This window comes from Canis lupus, chromosome 37, assembly GCF_003254725.2.
Source record: "Canis lupus dingo isolate Sandy chromosome 37, ASM325472v2, whole genome shotgun sequence".
In the NCBI taxonomy this organism is placed as follows: Eukaryota; Metazoa; Chordata; class Mammalia; order Carnivora; family Canidae; genus Canis; species Canis lupus.
Window position 1 is genome coordinate 5,720,054 of NC_064279.1, and position 16,898 is coordinate 5,736,951.

Genomic DNA, 16,898 nt, shown 5'->3' on the forward strand with positions numbered 1-16,898 from the left:
TCCTCATTTCATTAGTAGGTGTCTTTAATCTTCTCCAAGACCATGGCATACAACCATGAAAATCAGATGTCTCCTCTAAATGCACTACTTTCAAAGACTGTATGCAGAAAAAATTATTGAAAAAGTAAGAGAGGTGAGGATTTATCATTTAATAGATGCAACAAGTCTGTACCAGGCACTTTGCTAAGTGACACAGAGTCAGGCAAAACACAATGGAGAAGATGGTACTAAGGACGGCTCTACTTAGGGATTGGTGAAATTCAAGGGAATGCTTGGTCTGCTAAGACCTAGAAAATCATTAGTCTCACTCAAATTTAAGATTTCACTGAAAAAAAATCCAACCAAATAATTTAAGGAATTATTGATATGTATTATTCATATGACTGAGAAAGCAAAAAGATCGAGCAGGCTTTTTATAAGAAGGGACCCGGTTGGCTTATTGGTAGGGCATGCAACTCTTGATCTCAGGGTCATGAGTTTGAATCCCATGTTAGGTAGAGAGCTTATGTAAAATGAAAAAATAAAATAAAAAAGCCAAGGGCTCTATAATATCAACAAAGACCTACTTTTTTTTCCATTGTTATTCTCTGTCTTCCATGATGTTGTTTTCACCTCCACCTTGTCTCTTCTAATGGTCTCAAGGAGGTAGTGAGAAACAACCAGAAGTTCATTATTCCTAGTTCATATCTACAAAAGCAGAGAGTGCTTTTGTGGTAACCCCCATGGGTTAGAGAGAAATTTTCTTTCCCCCAAACCCTTGCCACTGTCTACTCAACATCGTTGTTCCTAACTGGAGGAACAATGTCTGAAGCCAAACAGCAATTAGCCCTGGAGCTGGGCAATCTGACCCAACCCGTGCTGGAAAACACAATGTTTACTTAGAAAGTAGAAAGAAGCCTGGCTGGCGAGGAGAGACTTCCCAAATATCAACCAGAGCTCTTGTTATTCTTTCTTTCTGCATGTCTATTCCACATTGCTCTCTTGCCATGGGACAACTCCCAAGCCAAATATCTGTGATTCTGCAAATCTAATTCCATTCCCATCATTGACCTGTGATGTTTGCGCTTTATATCAAAAGTCTTAAATATAATTAACTTGGCCTAACCTATGGGTTGACTTGCATAGTGGGTCTCCACACATTGGTCCTTGTCTCCTATAGCCAGAGGAGTAGGGTCATCTGAGATAATCATGGATGACTAGGCCCATCTGTTTAGCAGGGTTTGTGGGTGGGAACAGATTCTTTTAGAAGGGGATGTAGGCAGAAAGGCAATTTTATACTTCTCTTCCCAGAAAAATCCCAGAGGTGAAAAGGATAGGGAAAAAATGGCCCTGGAATGTAAAGATAAAAGAAAAAACTGGATTCAAAATTAGGCTGTGTGACTGACCATAGATGTTTGTTCTACTCACTATTTTAACCTTAAAATCTCTGGAATTTGCTTTTAAAAACACCAAAATACTACTTCAAGGAGAACTATCACAGAAGAAAACAATCTTTGATCATAATCTAGAACCTAAAAAGATATTTTTATGCTCACTGTAGCCCAGGTGTTGGAAAGTGTCAACCCATGGCTAAATTTTATGCCTTTTTTTTTTTTTTTTTTTTGCACACTATTACTTCCTCAAAACGACTTTAAAATTGAAAGGGCTAAGAGAATACCTCAATAGAATTTCTCCCAGCAACAGGGCATTTCACTCTGAGGTAAATAACCCATTTGAGCTTCCAGATTTCCAAAAAGGTGGTAGAGGTTCCCATCCCATCCATCCCTGGCCTAGCCCTGATATATTCACTGGAAAGGGGGAAGTTTTTCAGTTCTCACCAGTAGCCATGGCGCCAAAGAAAGAAGAGAGTGTGGGCATCAATGAGAGCAGTGCAACCAAAATTCTGTTGGGCAAGGGTAACAGAGCTGGAATGAGCCGGGCTTCTCTTGACTCCCTAATCCCGCCCAAGGCTCACTTTGACCCAAAAGACCATCTAACTGATCACTATTTTAAATGTGAAAGAAGATCTAAAAGGACTCTTTTAACTCCCACCATCCCCAACCTGGAGCGGATTGGGCTGAAGGCACCAAAATTTCCCCTGAGGCATGGAAATCGCACCAAAGTTTATCTTGATGGCTCCAATACTTGAATTCAGAACCTTTTGCCTAGACTAGACCAGATTTCAAAAAACCCTAAAATGAAGTTGAACAAAAGAAAAATATAAGGAACAGAGAGACAAACACTTTTTAAAACAATGTTACTTGGCCTGTAGCTAATTCTGATTTTAGTTTTAAAAAAAAAAAAAGCCCACAAAGGCCAGTGATGGTTAAAACTAGAGTTAAAAGAAAGAAGAGAAGACTTTAGATATAAAGGCAGAATTTTTTTTTTGATCAACATTTCATGTAGCAGCTCCTACACGGCCTTCCCATTTCTCAATAGCTTTGATTTGTGGAAATAAGGGTTATGCAATTTCCACACATTGTGCTCCAATCACAGCATGTAGGCAACAATAAAAAGCAAACAACTAGATGCACTCAAGGCTGGAGATTTTGATAAGCTTTTCTTTTCATTCCACAAGGGTTTTTAACTTGATATTTTTCTGAGGCAACTGAGATATTCTTATTGAGCTTTAATGGGATATACATGAATACTGGGAAGCATCTCATTTTCTTCAATGTATCTATGGCAGCAGCCCTGGTTAATCTAGTTGTGAAAAATTAACCGAAAAGAAATTATTGGACTATGAGAATTCCACAGTTGACAGATTGTTGGTCTTTCTCTTAAAAAAAAAAAAAAAAAGAAGAAGAAAAGAAAAAGAAAAAAAGAACTATGCCATCTGTTTACAAAAGATGAGAAATGTTGAAAAAAATTATTTCCCTTAGGGCATAATGCTACAGCCATTTAGAGAGAGGTCTCTGGCATTTTCAGTGAGGCTTTGGTAGGAGGAACGAGACAGCATCAGGTCTGCACAGTCGTTGACTGAGAAAAACACAGATGATTTCCTCTGGTCCTTATTTTAGTTTTACTCTTTGAACTTCCAGCAGTTTATTTATTATTGTTGTTGTTATTTTTAATTGGGGACAGATTGTTTTAGGAATCATCTTGGTTCCTTTTTTGAAGTTGGGTTTTTTTTGGTTTTTTTGTGTTTTGGTTTTTTTTTTTTTTTGAGACTGGTTTCTAAAGTGCTCCACCTCCACCACCTGTCACTCTACGGAGGGCTACGACTTGAGGGCACTCACCAGTTCTGAGCTCAGCTGCGGACTGGATGGTGAAGGGCAGCGGCAGAAGGAGGTGGAGGTTCAGATCTGGAGGTAGGTGGCAATACAGTCTTTCAAAATAAAAATCCCCAGGCTGCAGCTCTCTGATAAATTTCCATACACTCTGTGCACCTAGAGAAATAAAACTAATCTACCAAATGTAATTCTCTCAGAAGGATTTTCTCCTTACATACAAAACCCTGGGATATTTACGTCCTCACCCCATCATTTCTATGTGATTAATCATATGTTGGTCACCTGTCACTAGATGGCATCCTGTAGTGTTTCTTAACAGCAGCTAACTAAGTTGGCAAAATTACAGCGTGGGCCATTTTTCTGTATTTTCTTCTTTGGTGTGGATCTAGAGAGTCTAAATTGGATACTGGATATTTCATCTTTATTTGCTTTATGGGTTTGGTTTTGTAAAATTTGTATATGCTTGAGATTCTTCTTCTCAGTGTGTCTTGCTAGGACATTACCTCAATGATTCTGAGTCTTAAATAAAGAATAAATTTCTGCTTCCTCTAAATTTTCTTCCAAGTCACACACACAAATATTTACTCTTAGAGACTTTGCAGAAATAAAATAAAGCTCAACACGTCCAGGATCTTTACCTCGACATGCAGGCAGAACAAGATCTACCTATGAAATCTTGTTTTATCCAAGCATGGCCAGTTGCCAGTTGGAATCTATTCACAGATAAGCCAGGTTGATGGGAATAATATAAAAATGATCAGTTGATGCTTTCAGAAACCTGTGATATTTATAAAGGAAATATAATAACAATAAATAAGGAAAACTGTCACAAATAAGAGTTAATGGTCATAGTCTTCTACTTTCCAGATGTGACAGGTAATTATGACCATTTTCCCCCCAGTTTTATTGAGAAATAATTGTTAATGATTATTTTTATTTGTTTTATTCCAAACAACCATATGTTACTGAAGAATGGAATCTAACTTTCATGTTGTCAGTAAAATAAGACAAATCTTTCTACATTTCAATTATGATTTAATGACCTGAAAATTTGTAAACAATAGCAATGTATTATTGATGATAAAATGTATTATTTGGAGTTAGGCTAACAAGATAAATGACAGATCAGATGATAAGATAGCATCTAATACAGTACTTGATATTCTAAATGTCTAAAATCTATAGTATTAATTTTCTATTTTCATTTACTAGTTTACTATCTGGAAAGATGGTTCTCCTTCAATTTATCTTTTTATTTTATTCTATTAATTCATTCAACAAATATTAGCTGAATACCTATGTTGGATTAGATGGCTAGAGATGCAAAAATAAATAAGACACTAAATTTGCCCTCAAAAAGTTTTTAGTTCTTTGTGTTGTTAAGCATCCATATAGTAAGTTTCAGAATCAATCAGCGGGAGTAGGAGGAGGAAGGAGAGAAGGAGAGCAGAGAGAGAAAGAAAAAGAGGAAGTGCAGAGTCTTAGATGAAGCAACCAGAAGTACGATTCTAGTCACAGCTCTGCTAGTGGACTCCCTGGAGCTCCCTCATTGTATGTGTAAATGAAATAATTTTACATAAAAGTGTTTTGTAAACTGTAAAATACTTTTTAAATGTACAGCTTTTTAAAGCTTTCTAATTTCTTCCTGCAAGAACCCCACAGTTTTCAAATAGAGCTTTGATCTTGTAATCAAGTCTTACTTCCTTTTAATTTACCCTCTACTTTAAAATTCCAACTGCATAAATAAACCCCATTAAATTACCAACTCCTCTTGTAACACAAAACAGAAACACTATGATCTTGGAGAGTGAAAAGGTAGGAGGCTAAACTAAAGAGCCCTGTGATCACATCAGACTCTGAGACATTAAGACTCTGCAATGATCACTTTCTCACCTTCTACTCTAACTCTTGCTCCTTCCCCTTGGATTCCTGCAGATGAGAAATGGAATCGCCAGCACATTCTATTACAGGAACTCATGCGGGATAAAGAGACCTCTTGAAAGTTTCATTCTGGTCCTATAACTTTACCTCTTTTACACTTTGACGGTAGAAAGGAAATAAAGTCCTAGTTAATGGATGGGTTTAGGAGATTCAGTGAAATACCACCTATTTTTACAGTTATTCAATAGTTTTGCAAAATGCTTCTCAGTTTTGAGTATGGCCAGTCATTTCATATTCTCTGATACAGAAGTCAGAGAACTTCCTTTTCCACAGATTGTATGCAGAAATCAATATGTAAGAAACTCCATACTCAAATATATTTAAGACCCCAATGAAAAATACAAAAAATGGTGTCCTTTGTCAAGTCCTTGACTGGCTCTGGATGGGTAGAGAGGTGTATTATCTTAGTTTCCTAGACTATTATCCGAAGGTTTTGCCTTTTATTTTGTTACTGTATTAAGTTGCATTTTTAGTATGATGACAGCTTACCAATAAAGATAATCTTCTAATTAAGCATTTGGGCTGAAGATAGCCCCTCAATATATCAGTATATCCTTATTTGAAATAGTCTTATTTCATTGAGAAAATAGAAAAAAAAGTTACATTCTACCTGTAGAAATTTATACCTATCCTTATTTTGAATGATTAGTTTTATTCTAGAATATTTATTTGCTATCCAATATGGGCTGGGAGAAAACTTGAAAGGTTGGAACTGAAAGGTTAGAGACAGAGATATCCATTTACCATATTGTTTTCTGGCTTCTCCTTCCTTTTTTAGGTTTATGACATTTTTCTCTTTAAAATATTAATTCAAGCCAACGAGTGTCTTAGGAATGGCTTATTAGTATTTGTGCATAAGAAACCTAGAAAATAAAAATCTGCATCATCAGTTCCAAAGATCATAGCATTTAAGTCTTTGGCCATCATTTTATTTGGGTAAAAAGATGTTTTCTATCACAAAAGTGTATGCACCTACATTTAGCCATGGACAAAACGTCCCTGGAAAGAAGCAGAGATTTTTTAAAAAATTATTTTGGGAAAGTGTGCTGAGGCTTTTCTCTAAAAATAAAATGGCATTTCATCAGCACTGGTCATTTTGTAGCCACATTTGACAAATGATCACAGATGCTCATAAAAATCTAAAAGGAACTGTGTGTTGTTCTCCTCTGACACGGCAAAATATCTTTCCTTTAACTGCATTTTAAAACAAAAACAAACTTTACCACTTTGATTAAAGAGAATACAGGAAGCCATAGGGTCCCACCCAGAGTTCCTGCATTCAAAATGTCCTCACGGGGAAGAAGGTTGAGGTGTTTTTAAGAACAGAACTTTCATGTTTCTGTCTCTAAACAATGGCGCTTCCTGTTTTGACCTCTAACCATGCTAAGCTATCCAAAAGTAAGATGATGGACTTCTCCTTTTTACCCAGTGAAGAGCATTTGTACCTCTTCTCAGCGTATGTGATTAGAGTGAAGATTATCAAAGCTCAATTTCCCTGAGGTCCTGTACATTGATCTATGGTCTCCTAACAAAAGTTGGGATTTTCCAAAATTTATAGTTACCTAGCTATGAGCCTGGTAGTCAAGCCAAGAGAATATGCACTATTCTTCATCTCAAATATAGGTCAAAAGCTGCATGTTGCCTCTAAATGTCTCCAGTGTTTTACTAAAAAAAAATTATCAACAGCCCTTAATAGTCAGGACTCTGTGATTGCCTCCTTTAAGACACCTTCTTTCAAAAGAAAGAGAGAGAAAAAGAAAAGGTGAGGAAGGAAGAAAGAGGAAAGAAAACAGAAAAGAAGGAAAAGAGAAAATAGGAGGAAGGGAGGGAGGAAGGAAGGAAAGAAAGAAAAATTAAAATAGAGCGAGAAGGCCATCACTTCAAAGTGATGCCAGACTGGCTGAGGCTCCAAGAGGGAGGGCCTTAGGCCTCTCACCAAGAAGATTCTTGGCTTTGGGCAAGAAAGAATTCAAGAGCAAGTCATTTGGAAAGAGAGACAAAGATTTATTAAGTATTAAAGTGAGAGAGGAGCTACTTCATAGACAAAGTAGCAGTCTTTCCTCCCAAGTAAGAAAGAGAGGGGGATTCTTCTTTTGCCTCTAACAAAGGGTTTTATAAGTTTTGGGGGGGTTTTTTGGTGTTTGTTTTTCTTTAATTAGCTAACCATAAGGACACCTGACTGGCTCAGTTGGTAGAGTATGTCACCCTTGATCTCAGGGTTGTAGGTTTGAACCCCACATTGGATATAGAGATTACTTAAAAATAAAATCTTAAACATAATGTAGGTAACTGTATAGGGAGGGGCTTACTCTTTAACTTTGGGTCTAACATTTACATTAGGTGGTTGGTTTTTCCATTGTGTTAGGGTTGTGGAATCATCCACAGGGTGCCATCTTAAGAATATCCAGCATTTATGACTTACTGCTGTAAAGAGTGGGGTTTTGTGGTCCTCTGTGAGTTGGATCTTGTGACTCTTTTTTTTTTCTTTAAGATTTTATTTATTTATTCATGAGAGGCAGAGAGAGAGAGAGAGAGAGAGAGAGAGAGGCAGAGACACAGGCAGAGACACAGGCAGAGGGAGAAGCAGGCTCCCCTCAAGGAGCTGGATATGGGACTCGATCCGAAATCCAGGGATCACGCCCTGAGCCAAAGGCAGACATTCAACCACTGAGCCACCCAGACTTCCCAGATCTTTATGACCTGCTGACTTTTAGAGTAAGGGTTAGCCTAAAGCCAAAATGGCATGACTTTGGTCAACGTGTCTCTCAAGTCTTCTTCCCCTCTTTGCCTCAAAAGTAAGAAAAAACTACTTGGAAGATTCAATAATCTGAGTACCTGTTGCTTCCCAAAACCAGAAAAAAAAAATTATTTTTAAACAAATCCTGTTTCACTTAGTATAAAACGTAATTCATGTTAGTTTTTGAAAAGTAGATACAAATTAATGGAATGCTGAGGATGTAAGTATGATCTCAAAACAAATAACAAAAGCATTTTAGAAGAAATATACTCAAAGTTTTGTTTTGTTTGTAAGTAGTACTATATATTGAAAGAGGACACTATTTAAAGTGGGGGGAAAATTCAGCAACAGTTCCATTTTCTTTATTATTGTGAAAATGACAGTTTATTAGAAATAAGAATATATTTTCTCAACAAAGACAAACCTTATCTGGGAATCTTGGAATTTGCCCTTCCATTCTTGAGTGAAGTTGTGTATTTCTTTTTTCTTTTCTTTTTTTTTTTTTAGGTTTTATTTATTTATTCATGAGAGACACAGGCAGAGGAAGAAGCAGGCTCAATTCAGGGAGCCAATGTGGGACTCAATCCCAGGACCCTGGGATCACGACCTGAGCCAAAGGCAGATGCCCAACTGGCCCATTGAGCCACCCAGGTGTCCCAAGTTGTGTATTTCTATATCCAATGTGTTGGCTTTAATTCTCAGATTCTATAAAATCTTCCTTAAATATAAATGTGTAAACTATTTTATGTATATTTACACACACAATTTAAATTATATATGCATAGAAATAAATGTTTTAGGAAGAATTAAGTGAAAGCTTTTTAAAAAATAGTTCAATTAATTGGGATAAACACATTGAAAATAAATTCCTTCAAGCATTCATTATCATCATTAATGATTTACATATGGCTTTTTTAAAATAAGAAATTTATATGTTTCAGATGTAAATTCTAGATTGTTACTCATACCAAATGATACTAAAACAATAAAACATTTGCTAAAGCAGAAGATAAGTAAAACATCCTCCAAGGTTGCCATTGGTGTAGCTAATAGCAAAATTGTTAAAGCTGCTAATCCCACTTGGAAATCTGTACAATGTGATCAGCAAATGCATGAAAAATATTAATGGAGTATCTGAGAAGACCAAAGACAATTACAAAACTCAATTTTTAGAATACATTCTAGAGCAAAAATAAGTTTTAAATGCAGAAGATTTTCTGACACAGTAACTAAGTTGATCAGGTTTTCTTGACTGATACTTCTATAAATTTATAAAACTGAAATAAAAAATGGGCAACTGCCAAAAAGGAATGTTTTCTCCTTCTTCCATAAAACAAACATTTTGTAAAATAATTTTTGCTGTAAAAATGATCACTGTTACACCCTCTCCTTAATTCTTCTTCTTTTTTAAAAAATATTTTATTTATTTATTTGACAGAGAGGGAGAGGGAGAGAGAGAGCACAAGCAGGCGGAATGGGAGGGGGTGGAGAAGCTGACTCTGCGCTGGGCAGGGAGCAGGATGTGGGGCTCAATCCCAGGACCCTGAGATCATGACCTGAGCCAAAGGCAGATGCTTAACTGACTTTTCCACCCAGGCACCTGGCCTCTCCTTAATTCTTGATTTATGTTTTTTAAATATATTTTCCATAAATAAAGAATTGGTAAATTATTTGATACTCTTGATTCACTATCAGTAGCAGTCTGGTCAGATGATTAGATAACAGATAAATAATTTTTTAAAACCTTTATAAATAGAATATGAGGCCATGATAATCCTTTAAGTTCAAGGAGATACTCCACATCTAAGATCACTCTTACCTCTAAAGGTCAATTGCTCGGCAGGTTCAGTTTTAGATGGTGAGTGCTCCAAGAGCAGGAACTATGAAACCAGCTAGTCTGTATTTATAGTATAGGAGTACCACTCACTAGTATCTCTAGTAAATTAGGTCAATTTACACCAGTAAACTGTAGTTTTGTCTTTTATTTTTTTAAAAGACTTTTTTTAATTTATTTGACGGGGAGAGAGAGAGAAAGTACAGCAGGGGAACAGCAGAGGCAAAGGGAGAAGTAGGCTTCCTGCTGAGCAGGGAGCCTGATGCATGACTCGATCCCAGGACCCTGGGATCATGACCTGAGCAGAAGGCAGACTCTTAACTGGCTGAGCCACCCAGGTGCCCCTCTTTTATTTTTATTCAAAATTTTTTTTTTAGGATTTACTTATTTGTTTTAGAGAAAGAGAATATGAGCAGGAGGGGCAGGATGAGAGAGAGAGAATCTCAAGCAGACTCTGTGCTGAGCTAAGAGGCCAACATGGGGCTTGATCTCACAACCCTCAGATGATGACCTGAGCCAAAATCAAGAGTGGGTCACTTAACAGACTGTGCCACCTTGGTGCCCCTATTTACTTACTTACTTACTTACTTACTTACTTACTTACTTATTTATTTATTTAAGAGAGAGAGAGCACACATGAGCTTGAGTAGAGAGGGGGAGAGAGAGAATCTTCAAGCAAACTGCCTGCTGAGTGCAGAGCCTGATGGGAAGCTCGATTCCATGACTCATGAGATCATGGCCTGAGCCCAAAGGAAGAGTAGGAGGCTGAGCCGACTGATCCACCCAGGCACCCCTAGTTTTCTCCCTTTAAGTGGAAAGGGTAGCAGCCCCTTCACAGTGTTGTTCCGAGCACTCCATGAGATAATTCATGCCTAGTGCAATGTCTGGGACACAGCAGGCATGCCAAAAATTACCAGTTGATGGGATCCCTGGGTGGCTCAGCGGTTGAGCACCTGCCTTTGGTCCAGGGCGTGATCCTGGAGTCCTGGGATCAAGTCCCACATCGGGCTCCCTTCATGGAGCCTGCTTCTCCCTCTGCCTGTGTCTCTGCCTCTCTTTCTGGGTCTCTCATGAATAAAATCTTTAAAAAAAAAATACCAGTTGCAATAATGTTGTTACTGAAGATGGTGCAAATGATGATACTTATGCTATCAGGGTTTTAAACTTCCTCCTGAGAGTTTTAGTTTTATCTGGGACTAGACGGTAAGCACCCTTCCCACCCTCGTTCATGTTCTCCTTGAGACCTCAATATCTACACAGAAATAAAGTGTTAGAATTACACTCTCCTATTCCTGACACCTTCCCATCTCAGTAGTTCTAAGGAAGTATGTAGTTATATCTCAAATGTGAAATTGTAGTCAATACAATTATAAAGTCAAGTTTGGAAGTTCAGGAACACAAGACCCATACTAGGAAAAACAAAGAGAATTAGCAATCTATAAAAATGACAAAAAGCTAGAAATATGTGGTGGATTAGGATTAGGTGGGGAGCCACTGTGATGCTAATTAGAACTGTAAACTCCTCCCAAAGAGCCGGGCAGGAAGACTTTAGGCTGAGGCAGGCTGAGACCATTTTGACCTCTCACCCTGTCTCCCCTGACCAAGATAGAAGAACATTTTTTTAAGGGAGAGCAAAACCATATCCTTTTTCTTTCGAGCCAATGCACCTTGAAAGCTGTTCCTGGGGTAAGTCTTCTCATGTCCAACTCATCCTAGACTTAAGATAAATGACCACCACCGCCATGGAAAGGACAGTTAGTAAGGTAGCGTGTATTTCCTTATTATTTAAACACTTGAACTGAGGTCATGGGGAATATCAATGGGCCAAGCATCAAGAATGGCAGAGTGCTTTAGGGTATTAGTGGAATATTTTCTTGAAGACATAAACTTGTATTTCTACACACTAGAAACTGCTTCTCCAAGGAGAAATTTTGCTGCCTTTAGTCTTGAGATTCATGTGCCTTGTCCCTTTCCCCCTTCCAGATCCCTCTCTCATGTTTTCACCAGAGTAACAGATCTAGGAACTACTAACTATAGTGAAGAATGTAAGCATCTGGCACGTAGAAAATTAAACTATTGATGTTTGTTGTATATACAGGGAATCGTTCACTGGAAGCTTTAAATTGTTAGATTTGTGTTTTTCAAAGGAAGTCATTGTAGGAAGAAACAAAAGTCGGGTGACTGGCTCTTTGCCATATCTCTAAGCAAGGTTAACTGTTCACTTACGGTCTTTGGAGTCAATAGAGTGGTCCACTCTATTGTGAAGAGGAAAAAGGCAGGGAGATGACACCTTTGATGTGATCCTCTCAAGATTTCTTTCAATTCTGAGCATCTAGATTCTAGGATGATGTAGAATGTTGGATATATGACAAAACTATCGGGCATCATTATATAAAGTAATGTGCAAAAATGTGAAGGTGTGTGTGTGTGTGTGTGTGTGTGTGTGTGTGTACTTTGCTGTGGCAGGGAGGAATATTTCTTTTACCCTATTAGGTTCTGGGGCTGGCCTAAGAATCGAATCGACATAAAACAGATTAACGGGAGAATAACATACAAATTTTCTTTTTCTTTTTCTTTTTTTTTTTTTTTTTTTACAAATGCATGAGAGTCCTCAGATAGAAAATGAAGACCTGAAGAAGCCATCAGGCCCAAAAGCTTATGGAAGTTTTTACACAGATCATAAATTGTGAGGATATGATAAGACACAAAGGAGTGTGGGCTGGGGCCGTGGGTTGCGGGGCAGTGATGAGGAATTATAGGAGAAGGGAGACTAAGGGAAGACAAGAGTTACTTTAGTAAGGGGGTACGCAGGTCCATCCCACAGTGACATCTCTAAGGACAAGATTGTTCCCTTCCTCGTAGACGGAGGGCGCTTTTCTCCTTGAAAATGTAATACCTGCTTTTAGGTGGGAAATGGGGGACCAATAGCTCTTCATACACCTTCAGTTCAAAATCATCAATATGCCAAAGGGGAATATTTTGGGGTGGCATGTCTTTAATCCCCTCACCTAATAAACTTTTTTCAGATTAGAAAAAAAGGCAACTCAACAAGAAAAATCTTTTTAATTCCTACTGTGAACTAATCTTGCAGCCACAGATAGTGGTACATGGGTCTGTGGATTGTTCGTAACGTCTCGGTAATTTGCAGAGTAAACACACTGGAGTCCTTCAGTTAACAGCAGATAAATAATCTGAGGCTTGTGTGTAATTTAGTCAGAAAATAAGCAATTTGATCAGCAAAGATTTTCAGGCCGATCAGAGAATTGAACTAGTAAATTGTTAAATCAGTTAGATACGTAACATTGTAATGGAAGAGATACGTTGCTAGCACGACCTTATCTCCTAGAATTGATCATTAATTCCAAGATACTTGAATGATGTGATGAGGGAATATATTCAGAAAAATCAAAGGACAAACAACGCTAAAAACAGTTCCTATGCTAAACCAGTCAAATTAGAAGGACTGATTCGAATTGCAAAACACTGTTCGGAAATGATGAAATGGAATAGTAAATGAATGTGAATGGAAGTTAGGAAGGACAATAAACAATGAAAATAAGTGCAGATAAATTTCCATATTATGTAAATGGGCACCTTAAGACATCTTTTTAAAAAGACTTTATTTATTTATTTATTTATTTATTTATTTGAGACAGAGAGAGAGCGCCCGGGCGCAGCACAAGTTGGGGGGGTGGTGGAGGCAGAGGGAGAGGGAGAAGCAGGCCTTCCACTGAGAGGGAGCCTGACACAGGGCTCAGTCCCAGGACCTTGGGTCATGACCTGAGCCAAAGGCAGACACTTAACCCACCGAGTCACCCTTGTGCCCCCTGGACCTTAAGACATTTAAAAGACATTTTTATAATGCTGACCACGTTGGAAAAGTGGAAGTAGAAGAACCAAAGAAAAGTTGCATCTTATCATACATGTCGTATAATGCAAAGACTAAGATAAGGTGGTTAGACGGTGGATTCTGGGGACCTGATGCTGAACCTAGATGATGCGGAACGACTTTGCAAATCCTGCCTTGTGTTACCTAGTCTCTGTTGGAATTGCTTTGTGCTCTTAACCTTTTTGAACGTGTTGCACCTTTAGATTAGCCGTGTGGAGGGTACAATTTTAAAGATAAAAGGAAATCTCTCACAGGCCCAGACAGATGAGTAGGCATTTCAGGTCAATGCCAACTTGGAAGCTTACGAGGGGGTGTCCACTCCCTGGGATAGAAGCTCAGACTCCGGGCTATTGGAAGGCCTGATGTGTGAATTAACTCTGTTGGTACAAACCGTCTTCCAACTTGAAATTCTCTCAGTTCCCCGCTGTAGGAGGCCCAAGCCAAGTTTAGATTTCTGAACGCTTGTCTCTTAGGAAGTATTATGATTTAGAAGATTAAAACCTTAAGGAGAAACAGTGTTCAGGAAATAGAGGTCAGGAGTAGCCACGTAGAAGGTTTACGACTGCTTTGCCTCTCACTAAAACAGAGCGACGTCGTGAGCACACTAAATAAACCTACTATCTCTGACACATCAGCAATAAAGGGTGTTCATAGGATTAATTTTTTTTATTGTACCTTGCTGTGTGCTCAAAACTCTTCAAGGTCTCAACTCTGCAGAGCTTCAGTGAGATTGTCTTTCTTGTTCCAGGTAACGTGAATCTTGAGTTTTATTTTTCTTCTATTGGCATGAGTGGTAGCAGTTTGTTTCTTTGATTCAGGATCCCAATCCTCAAGCTTTTTAACATACGATAATTTTAATAATTAATACAAATTTTTAAAAAGATTTTATTTATTTATTCATGAGAGACAGAGAGAGGCAGAGACACAGGCAGAGGGAGAAGCAGGCTCCATGCAGGGAGCCTGATGGGGACTCGATCCCGGGACTCCAGGATCACGCCCTGAGCCAAAGGCAGGCGCTAAACTGCTGAGCCACCCAGGGATCCCCTAATTAATACAAATTTAAGTTCTGAATTATCTTTCTGTAACCTGCTCCAATAGCCAAGTAGATGTATCTTCATTTTCTCTAAAACCTGACCAAGTCTTAAACTCTTTTACTGATAACTTCACCCTGAAGCTCAGGCCCTGAGATTTGCACTCAAGTCCCAATTACCCTTTTCTGAAGGTGCCATCCCAATGCACCTCAGGGCCTGGAATTTCTTCTTCCTCTTAAACTTCCTTTCTTTTTCCTAATGTGCTGTCCTCTTCAAGTGGGGTTTCTATTCCCAACGCCCATGTCCCTCTTTCTTAATCACCACAAGCAGAAGTACTGGTCAGTTCTCAAAGGCCAACACCGAAATGTTGATAGTTTGCTAAATGCTATCCACAAATAAAGCTGTGTGTGTAATAGATTTTCTCTTAAGGGTCCTACGGGTAGGAGAAGCATTACCCTACTATTAGTAAATAGCCCATTGTTGGCTGTGAAACCCAAATAATTGAGGTTTCAAGGACTGAAGGGCAGGTGTGTAACAGGTAAACCACAGACACGGCCCTCCCTGTATGCAGGGCCCCAGGAAAACAACGGGGAGGAATATTCAAGACACTTGTCAGCAGGGCCCTGATTACAGCTGCAATACTTCAGCGGGCCAAGCTGTGTTTTGCACTGTTTGAATCCCTAAATTTTAAACATTTCTATAGAACTCTAAAATAAACTATCTGAAGTCTGCCCAGAGCTTATTGTATTTAGCACGCGATTCTAAAAGCCTTCCAAAAGAGCCACCTTAGCAGTTCATTCCTTTTTACTTATAATAATAAGTTAAGTCTGTACCCTGGCCCAGAGATGAACTATTTATGGCTTTCCATCTTTTTGGCCCAATGCCCTGACAGCTTAGTGACCAGACATTTCTAGATATGCTAACTGAAGATTTGGACCATGGGGGAGTCAACTTTGCTCTTGACTGGAGATCTAGTTTGTGTTATGAATAAAACAAAACCCTTCTCCCCACCTCCCCCCAGCTGCTGTACCTAGTCAGATTCCAAACTCTTCTCAAGGTAAAACAGCAGCCTCCCAAAGTGAGTCCTTCACTGCATTTGTAAAGCTGTGACGGTGGGACACCCAATATTGTAAGACATAGCTTGAGATTTGTAACCATACTCTTGATATTTAAAAAAAAGGGGGGGGTACAAAAAAATGGAAAAGCTGAACAAAAAATAGGCTGCAAAGCAAAATCTGACTCCAGAATTTTGGCAAGTTTTCTTTTTTTGACTGCAATCATTTCAAGGAGAGGGTAGCCTCTTCCTCCAATCTCATCTTTGCAAAGAAGCACATCAAAGCCGAAGAAGGAGTCCTGATCTTTCCCCTGCTGGGACCCGAAGGGCAAGATGGGGCTGTGTGTGTAACACAGCCATGGAAATAGGATGAAACTCGTAGCTGTTTTCCTGAAGCTTATCCCAGAGTTGTCATGGTAACTCCCGGGGGTGGGGGGCGTGTAGACTGTTGTAGCTTCAGGGTATAATTTTGGGCTACATTCTTAAAAGAGGGCATCAAGTGCTTGCATTAAGAGTTACAGAAGAATCTTTTGGAAGTGGATTAGACTGAATTAAGATTTTGGTTTGGACTTTTGAGAGAGTGGGTGTCTTGGGAGAAGACAATAGAAGAAATATGTCGATTGGAAAGTCTTGCTAAATCAAGGGGTGGGTGGCGGTTGGAGCTCAGAGAAGCAGAGATTCATACCAGATAGCAAAACTAAAAGAAAGAATCTGAACGTAAAAAACAATTGGAGCCATTTGCTAATCTAAGTATGCACATTCGGCTCAGAATTGGAGCTTTTTTTATTTTTATTTTTATTTTATTTTATTTTTTTAGAATTGGAGCTTTAAGAGAAATTGCCCTGTGCTATCAGCTTCTCTGTTGTTCTATTGGTATTACATATGGAAGCCTCCATGGCAATGGATTGGATCCTGCTGGTTTCCTATATTTTCATTCTGAAATGATTTCTCCTCTGTGTTAACAGCCTGTATGAGCTTTTCTCTTCTTACAGAAAAGCTTAAATGAAATAAAGTCTCATTGCAGCCGTTTATTTATATATATTTTTAGAGATTTATTTATTGGGGCACCTGGGTGGCTCAGTCAGTTGAGTGCATGACTCTTGGTTTCCTTTCAGGTCGTGATCTCAGGGTCTGGGATCCAGCCCCACGGCAGGCCCTGTGCTCAGTGAGGAATCTCCTGGAGCTTATCTCCCTCTCCCT

At 38.7% G+C, this 16,898-nt stretch overlaps 1 protein-coding gene across 2 annotated transcripts in view; it reads left to right on the top strand.

The window, feature by feature from the left end:
• The first annotated feature begins 3,134 nt into the window (after positions 1-3,134).
• SLC39A10 (solute carrier family 39 member 10) overlaps positions 3,135-16,898 on the top strand; it is a 136,464-nt gene continuing 122,700 nt past the window's right edge. Inside the window, exon 1 of one of the 2 annotated variants that reach the window (XM_025442050.3) lies at positions 3,135-3,290. In XM_025442050.3, the coding sequence (XP_025297835.1) occupies positions 3,245-3,290 (46 nt within the window). In that variant the 5' untranslated portion in view covers positions 3,135-3,244. The remainder of the gene's footprint in view (positions 3,291-16,898) is intronic. The other variant, XM_025442054.3, reaches the window with a different exon arrangement.